This window comes from Apus apus, chromosome 1 (genome assembly GCF_020740795.1).
Source record: "Apus apus isolate bApuApu2 chromosome 1, bApuApu2.pri.cur, whole genome shotgun sequence".
In the NCBI taxonomy this organism is placed as follows: Eukaryota; Metazoa; Chordata; class Aves; order Apodiformes; family Apodidae; genus Apus; species Apus apus.
Genome location: NC_067282.1, coordinates 76,641,200 through 76,650,077, shown reverse-complemented (window position 1 = coordinate 76,650,077; position 8,878 = coordinate 76,641,200). Strand labels below are relative to the sequence as shown.

The 8,878-nt window shown below is 36.4% G+C and overlaps 1 protein-coding gene across 1 annotated transcript; it reads right to left on the bottom strand.

The window, feature by feature from the left end:
- Window positions 1-2,126: 2,126 nt before the first annotated feature.
- Window positions 2,127-8,165, bottom strand: LOC127395746 (T-cell receptor-associated transmembrane adapter 1). Its single transcript, XM_051643073.1, has 5 exons — window positions 8,063-8,165; window positions 6,245-6,281; window positions 4,939-5,000; window positions 3,592-3,650; window positions 2,127-2,393 (listed from the first exon to the last, which is right to left on the bottom strand). The coding sequence occupies exons 1-5, from the start codon at window positions 8,163-8,165 to the stop codon at window positions 2,127-2,129; spliced, it is 528 nt and encodes a 175-aa protein (XP_051499033.1).
- Between the last annotated feature and the right edge of the window lie 713 nt (window positions 8,166-8,878).

Below are 8,878 nucleotides of genomic sequence, written 5' to 3'. Positions count from 1 at the left end.
ATAAATAGCTGGACTAAACTATGAAGGCTAAGAACATGGGAAACTAGATGTTTATGACTTCATGTTACATGTATGCTCAATGAGAGAAGTGTGTACTTAATTTCCCTTAGATTAATGGTCAGGCTGAAATGATGGGTTGAATTTAGGTAACTCATAGAAGCTCTTTGTAGTAATTATAGAGGAAAGATGATCAAGAGTGCAAATGCTGTGAGAAAACTGGGAAATAGCAACTTCTCTATGAAGTGTGTGCACAAATTGTATTAAATGCAACTGCAGTATCCCTTGTTTCATGCATGTGTTGGAATATCATAATGACTTTTGGGTCTATGCTTATTTGCTGGAGAGATTATTTAAGAAAATTTTCTCTTAGTTACCCCAGAGGGCTGAGTATTGCAGCTGATTGGTGGCAGCTAAATTGAAATATTTCATATAAATATCACATTGATGTTATTCAATGCGAGTCTAAGGAAAAGTATGTTGACATGTATTTTATTACTTATAAGCTTTGGCTCTTTGGCTTTGGATTTGCCTTCCTCCTCTCCCTTCTTATAATCCTAGTCAGGCTCGTTGTTTTTATCAGTTCTTCAAGAGTATTTATTTTTGCTTATCCAATGGCAGTTGTTGTTAGACCATGATAACCCAGTCACTTTAATTCCAAATTTGCCTTGTTTCTGCAATGTAGGAGCCAAACATATTGACGTGATTTCTGCACATGAGAGCAAGTGCTAGCACAAGACAGGCAGTGATGCTGGGCAGCTTTGTCCACAGGGGTTGGCCCCTTCCTTCTAGTCTAGCATAGAAATTAAGCCATGTTAAAGAGGCTCCATTAACTAAGAGTTAAACATGAACCAGGCTGTCAAATAACTGTTTCTTTTACAGTGATAATTTGTTTTTCATAATAAATTCATTCCACATCTGGACATGTACATATACTTCTGCCTTTAGAAGTGTTGGCTTTTTGTCCTATGGGCTTTTTGTTTGCTTTGTTTCTTGTACCTGCTTCTGGGGCTTTAGCCTTCAGGACATGAAGCACTTGCAGTGCTCTCTGATGTGCTTGGGATCTTCAGCTTGAAGCAGAGCTTCTTTGACACTCTGCTCTGTGTGGATTTTAAAGGCACTAATAACCTTTTTTAGAGAAGGCAGAACTGTCTGGCACCTAGAGGTAAGCATATTGCATCAACATGCCTTACTGTTTCTTCTACTACTTAATGACTCATAGAATATAAAAATAAATCCCCACTTTAAACAAAATTATTATTTTAAAGTCTTAAGATGAATGTGCACACAGTATGCAATTTGGGGGGGAGGGAGGGGGATACGGACACAAAAAAGGCTCTACTTTTGTAAAATAGTTGGTAACAATGGCAATGTAAAACCTGATAGGAATTTAAACATCACGTAGAACATTAAAAAGAAAAAATCCTGCCTGGGAGCTTTATTGTTACAGATAATTTGCTAATATATTTGTGAACTCTTAATCATGGCTGAGATTTGAGATATATTCTGGTATCGCTCACAGAAGAAAATTAAAGGTATATGAGGATGTTGTTAAATCTTACAAGATGTACAATTACGACTTTAAACAAGCTGTTAAACAGTTATCCAAAAAGCTTTATATATATTGTGTTATTACCATAGACCAATCACAGTGGAAAAGTACACAATGTTGAACAGCAGATCAGGTTTTAATTGGGGAAAAAAACTAAATCATTAAGTGTACTTCCAAAAGTATTGTTAATATCCATATAGAATTGTTGTGCCTGCTAGAGTTCTACAGACAACAGAACAGATCTTTTAGGGCTGTTTGAAAGTTTAACGTTGTTTTAAACAAAGGATTAATTTTTACTGGAATCAGTACCATGTGAATGCTGAGATACCACCTTCTAAAACTCCCTTTTAAAATGTCTTCAGAAGGGCAGGTCCTTCAGAGTGGCAGTCTGGATCTATCCTTCTTGCTTAGTCTGTAAGTGTGCTTGGAGGACACATTGGAACACCTAACTTACCCATGTGGTATCATTGCTTGGTATGTTAGTTTGTCAGGATATCGTCTCCAAGCATTCACTGTTCCTCCAGAATGAACAAGCAGGTCTCACTTTCTGGTTACATATTTAGTTCATTGAGCCACTTCAAATGTTCTCTCCTTTTGTAGTACGAATCAAACCCATTAATCTGATGGGATCATCATGAACAGCTTCTATGTGTGCCATGTCTTCAGCAGCCAGCTGCTCACTGTTGAGGTAAATGCAAACTTTGGAAGCCATCGTGCTGGGGTTAGATGATCTTTCTGCTTCATCATCCTCTAATGAAGGGTCTTTCTTCCTCCTTGGTTTTCTGTATTTTCCCTTGATACTGTGATCAAGTGAGGCGTAACACATCTGATTGGCAGACTCCACCTAGATGGAAATTCACTATATATTTAACATTCAGTAGTTATGCTTGCTTTAAAATTATGTCTCTGACGATGTCTACACTGCAATCATAACAGTGGCTGAAGTTTACCCAAACTAGATGTAAATTAACTCATTAAAAGTACAAATTATTAAGTTGTGGCAGCAAAGAAAACAGACCAACATAACCTGATGGTAAATTAATCAAGTTCTTAGGATAACGTCAGTAAAGAAAAACTCATCAAGGTATTATTGGAAAGATTCTTTGTGGGAATGGCAGTAGCTTATATAATCAATCCAAGTTCTTTGGGATGCAAGACATGATTTGACCTGTTCTTCCTATTTTTTTTTTTTTTTATTAGAAACCAGTTATTAGCAACAGCATTTTTCTCAGGCTTCTTCTGTGCAGATGTGATTCTTGTCTGTATATATGATCTCATTTCTAGTACAAAATGGGTGTTTCGTATGTCTTTCCCCTGCTTTTCTGTGTTTTTTCAAGCCAAATTGTGAAGCACTTTTGACAGGGGAATTTTCATGGATTATTCTTTTTCCATGAAGTTAATGAAAACAAACATCTAACTTTAAAAAAGGATGTTTCTATCCTCCCAGATGTATCCTCAGAGAAAGGCTAGAAATTGGTCCTTGTGAAATACCTGGAAATCAACTCAGGAAATTGATGCTAGGAATGCTTCAATTACAGACCAATTTTAGTTGAAGCTTGCATACTTCTAGCCATTCAGGTATCTTAAAATCAAAGTCAATAGAAAAAGTCTTCTTTCATTTGGTAAAGCATATAGATTTTGTGCTGGGCAGGAGAGAGCTAGTCAAAGTCATTATCATGTGATGCAGCTTGTGTTTTCACTTGGTTGACGTCCAAAATAAAATAAAACTATTTACATAAGCCATGACAGTAGGTGCAGGTTTAATTCAGCCTGATCTGCATGCCTGTGACTGAGCTTTATCACGCCATATGGATGGAAATGAGCTGTCTATAATTCTCCTGCTCCTTCATTAATGACCCAGATTGAATGAAGGGTCAAGCCTGTGCTTGAATTCGCTGATGAACTGAGGCATTAATGCATGGTAATTTTTGTGATGAACAGTGTGACGGTTTTTGTTATATGTTGTTGTGGGATAAACACAAGAACTCTGAGACAGACTGCATTACCCTAATTCAGAAATCCAGAATTAAAATTAAAGATACCTGTAGCTCATTAACCGGCCTTTCAGGCTGGGACGTCATCTGCTCGTAACAGCATTCCTCTATAATTTATCAAAGTAAAAAAAAAATAAAATATTTAGTTATTAAGACACATTACTGACTCTTAAAAGATCAGATTAATAGATTCTCCCTGTTACAGAACTGGCTCCCCCCAGTTCACTTTGGTAGAAGTTTGTTTTGAAATCCCACAGAAAGCTCTTCCTGTATCTATAGAGGGCGATAAAGCTAAGAAATTCAGATTCACATACTGTGAAAATGAAAATAATTTCCTATTCACATGGATGGGAAGTTTCGTTCACTAAGTGGGCATCATTTTAGAGTGGTAGGAGGACATTTTGCAATTAGGGGGTCACCCCTTACTGATGCATTTTTCACCACAGGCAGTCTTTTCTTTGGCTGAGAAAGAGGCTGTGAGTTGCAGCTGCTGGTGATTAAATTCTGTTCCTGACTTTACTTTCAGTTTTCTGTAAATTTGGTGCAAGTTTTCTCATGCCATATCTCATTTTAGCCATCAGTAAAACAAATTACTCCCTTACAGTCTTCAGACTTCTGTGGTGTCAATATATTTGAGTGTTGGCTTAGTTAAATTGTATGAAAAAGTTTGGTTTGTTTTTTTCCCACAGTTGAGTCCTTCAGTTTAGTTTTGCTTAACCTCAAAGAAAGCTACCAAAAAAAATGTTGTGTTCATGTTACTTAAATACTGCTTTAGCACCATAAAGGCTTCAAGAGACATACCTTCAGCATATGCAGCTCTAGATGCAGTTATACGATATTACTGCCTTTAATGTTTTACCTCTCTGCCAAGGATTATTAACTTCAGCTCAGTAAAGCAGGAAAAAAAAAAGAAAAAAGCTGTCGGCCCACCATTCAGCCACTGGGCTTGTTTCAGCATATTTGTGTCACTGCAGACCTGTGGAGAGCCACATCGTATCACTGGTGTATGTCCCTTTCTGCCAGCTTTTGTGGAAGTACTGACTCTGGACAGTGTGTAATATGTGCCTTAGATTGCTTTAACGTGCATGGATCAAGATTTTATTTCAACTGGTGCAGTTTTACATATAGAAAAGCTCTTGGGTTTTAGGTATTTGACTGAAGAGGACCATTTGGACTGTAAAAAAATCAAATTCAGTATGAGATCTGATGTTACAAATAGTAGTACAGTAGGATGGTTTTGCTTTTCTATCCCAAATATGTATTAATACAGCAATTGAAAGGGGTAGATTCTCAAGTTTGCAATTTGAGAAACACAGAAAATGTTGGTTATTCAGCCTTTATCCATACACTTACTATAGGCTCTGAACAGATACATGTTCTTAAAGTGAAGCTTACCTAAATTATTTTGATTGAGATTGCTATAAACTGGGTCGTCTTCTGTGTGATAGTCATTATATCTAGAAGGGGAATAGAAAAAACACTTTTAATATGCTTTATTTAGGACTCCACTGTTCTACTCTAAGCATCTTACATGTATACACAATAGCAGATTGTGATCTAAAAAATATCAGGGAAAAGGGGGGAGCTGCAGAAATGGCTAAACTGACATCTTCTTTCCTGTAACTTATAAAGCTAATGTCAAGACTGCTGAGCTACTGTTTGTAGTTCTAAAAATATTAATGATCATGAAAAGGAACCCAGGTGATGTCCACTGAGACCACTTTGCAATACAATATAAAGCACTAAGTCGGTCTTTTGGGACAATATTCTTTAAAAGTCCACTTAAAATACTGATGTCAACACAACTAGATATGACCAAAGTAAAGTTCAGTTTTGGATTTTTAATGGTGTTCTGTGTCTCGTTACCTGGTGTTGCTTGAAAATGTTTTTAAGCATGTTTGTAAACTGGGAGTTGTTAGTGCAAGGCACTTTGTAACCTTGTTCATATTGCATCCCTCTACTGTGCGTCATCAAGGGAATGAAATGATGCAATCTAACACCACCTTTTCAGTGGTACTCTTCGACTGAACAGGCAGTAATATATAAACAGAGACTTCTCATCTTCAAGTAAATTTGTAATTGAGAATTGTTTTTGGGTAACAGGTGAAGTTTTTTGTATTTTCATTTCAAGGGCCTTTCAAGGGTTAAGATGACACCTCTTCCATCTCTGTTTCCTATAGTTTTAGTTGTTGGGTTTTTTTAATATTGAATAAGAGAAACAGGCTTGTAACAGATCATGAGGTATCCAGCAGCTGTAAACAGACTCTGTTTTATTGCTTTTGAAGGTCAGGTGTAAAAAAGGTGTAAATACATGTAAATTATTGCTGCACAGGTGTTAAGTATAAGATTATAATTTATGATTTTTTTCTTAAAGTCCTTTTAAATTATTACAGGTTTATTGTCTTCAAGTGTTAGTAAATAGTGTTTTAGCTCAATACCTCAAATTCCTTCAGCATCTATAATTATATTAGCATGCAATTTTTTCATTGTTGATAAAATAACTGGAGTACATCCCACACAATTTGTTTTTTTCCTGTTTTCTTTAGAAAACTTTATTTCCACAACCATCCTGCTCTCTGACATTTCCAGGCAGGCTGTGTGAGATACTGGATTTTCCTCTACGTTATCCCTCCAAAGCCATCTGTCATTATATATTGCTTATTTCACTCTGCCCAGAAAGAAACTTTTTAATCCAACTTACCTTGGACGGTTTTCTTCATAGTCTTTATATAGTTTAGCTGGAAAAATTGTAAAAAATAAATAAATAAAAATAAAAAAATTAGGACAAAATGAAATGTGCTGATTTAGAACACTTCAGATAGTTGACTCAACTGACATGCTTTTGATTTTGCTGTAGCAAGTAAAATTGAAAGCTCTCAGGATCTTCAGTTGTCCCCCTACTTTTCTCAGATACTTTTGACTTATGCAAGAAATGTTTATGTTACAACACTGTGCTGTGGCTGCAAAGTCTGCATTAGTTTACAAGACCCCAGAAATGTACTGTAATACGTGCAATTAATTCCTGCTACTACCTTACCTTTTTCTCTGCCTAGAGAGGCGCATCATGTGTTCATATTGCAAGGTGAAGTGTTTATTTTTCTAGTTCTGTTGTTTTTATCTCTGAAAGAGAGGTACCCTGTGATCCACACAGGCGAAGAAAATGAAGCCAAGAGGCAATGGCTACAATGAGATTTACTTTTAGAGCTTGATTAATAACTCAGGAATGTCTGGCTGTCTGTCATCTGCTCCAAGACTCCAGAATTTACCACAGTAAATTCCCATCTATGAGCAATGCAGCATCAGCCAATCTGACCAAAACCTTGCTCACTTCAGTGTTGTAAATGGCTGAGATTTTTCATCATAAAAATATCTGCGTAGTAGCACTAAAAGACAGACCAAAAAGGCACCCCCTGTTCCCCATTCCACAAGACTCCAGAAGCTCTTTTCATACCCTGTAATAATCTCATTCTCTTATACTTGGTGAGTTCAGTTTATAAGCACAGAACTTCTGTCTATGTCATAGAACCATAGAATCATCAAGGTTGGAAAAGACATTCAAGATCATCAAGTCCAACAGCCCCCAACCACTAAACCACCTCCCAAAACAAAATATTATCCACCCATTTTTTTAACATCTCCTATGACAGTGCCTCCACCACCTCCCTGGGCAGCCTGTTCCAATGTCAATTATGTATGTATGTGTGTCTAACGTGGTTGAATCCACCGTTTGCCTGCCCGCCCATAATCATATGGTGCAGATGCAGTTTTCCCCCAGTGTAAAGGCAGCTTTTCCCCAAATGGGAGCAGTGAGAGTTGTGCAACTTGATAACTAGAACTCTATGCATAAGAGAGGTTGCACTGGCATAATCAATTCTGCTAAAATAGTCATACTTAATTTTAACCAAAAACAAGAGTATGACTGTAGTCACACTCTAACATAAATTGAAAAAATCAGTTCCAGATTGTGAGTGACACATTGCCTTAAGCGCTACATTAGGATCCCCTGATGAAAAGCAAAATGAGCTGAATATGCATAATATGTGTAAGAAATCTGATATTCAATAAGAGTTCAGGAATTTGGGGAGGAGAACATTTTCTCAAATGTATTTTGTATCTGTATAACTACTTAATTTTTTTTTAATTAAAATACAAATTATAACCAGTTACATTGAAAATACACTAAAAAATGAAATTTCAGATGTTAAATACATACTTTAAAAACACAAATATACCCAGAACTAAAATTTTCATCTTGTACATGTTCTGTTGGTTTGTCTTCAAAGAATGGCTTTGGACAGCTGTTTTTAGCAGCACATTGGGCAGCTAGCAATCATTCTGTAATCATACATGACTCTCCTAAAAATGTTTATGTTGCATCCTCTCTACTCGAATAATTCTTGACAAAAGATAACTTTAAGACTCAAAAGAAACAATTCGTTGGCTTGAAATCGTCCAGTGCTGATGGCTTTCTTTACAGACACTCAAACTCCATTTCTTAGAGAGTGATAACATTACTCACCTTGTTTATTTTTCATATAGTGTGAAATGTTCAGTATCAATGAAACAACCAGAGCCAAACTCAAAAAGGCCAAAACTCCCCACACAGAAAAATGGCAGTCCATTTCTGTAACTGAAATAAAATAATTGTATAGTTTGTATTGTCAAACAGCTTTGCTGCATTATTTCTGGCTGGTTGATTTTTGCTTTCTGTAATTGAAGCTGCTATTCTGTTGTTTACTCTGTGACAGCCATTGCTATACAAGCTAAATAATTAATATCAAAACCACATGCCGAATAATAAGAAAGCAACATCAATAAACTGTTAGCAGAACTACTGTTTCATAGGAATACAGCCAAAGGTTGATTATTGGCTTGCCTGTAAGATGCAGTACAATTACCAAAAGGAAAAGGTAATCTTAGTAAATACCTTTGGAATAATGTTTTGAATTGTCTTTACTATTTGCAGTATTTTTTTTACTAATTTCTAGAGTTCATGAATGTAGTTCTGAAGATGAATTCAGCCAAAACAACTCACTTAACTGAAAATGTCTCTGAATAATAGCTACGACAATCAGGTTTTTACAATCCATGCAGCAAATTTCAAAGTTTGGTTGTATATTTTCTTCCATCTACTATTAAAACCCCTTACTTGCATTCATATCCTCACTAGTTGGGAACAGGTGAACCCCTCAGAAGTACTCCAGAGAAAAACCCAAACAACTCCTGAAAAATCACTTGGTGAAAGGTGGGTCAATTTAATTGAACAAAGCCTCCATTTGCACTGAACTTGCCTGTCCTTAGAGTCACGTTAGAAACACATTGGTGCAGGGGGGGT

Coding starts and splice junctions, on each gene's coding strand:
- LOC127395746 (XM_051643073.1), bottom strand. CDS start 8,165: ATGGACTGCCATTTTTCTGTGTGGGGAGTTTTGGCCTTTTTGAGTTTG. Junction 6,282..8,062: donor CTATATGAAAAATAAACAAG/GTGAGTAATGTT, acceptor CAATTTTTCCAG/CTAAACTATATAAAGACTAT. Junction 5,001..6,244: donor TATGAAGAAAACCGTCCAAG/GTAAGTTGGATT, acceptor TTCCCCTTCTAG/ATATAATGACTATCACACAG.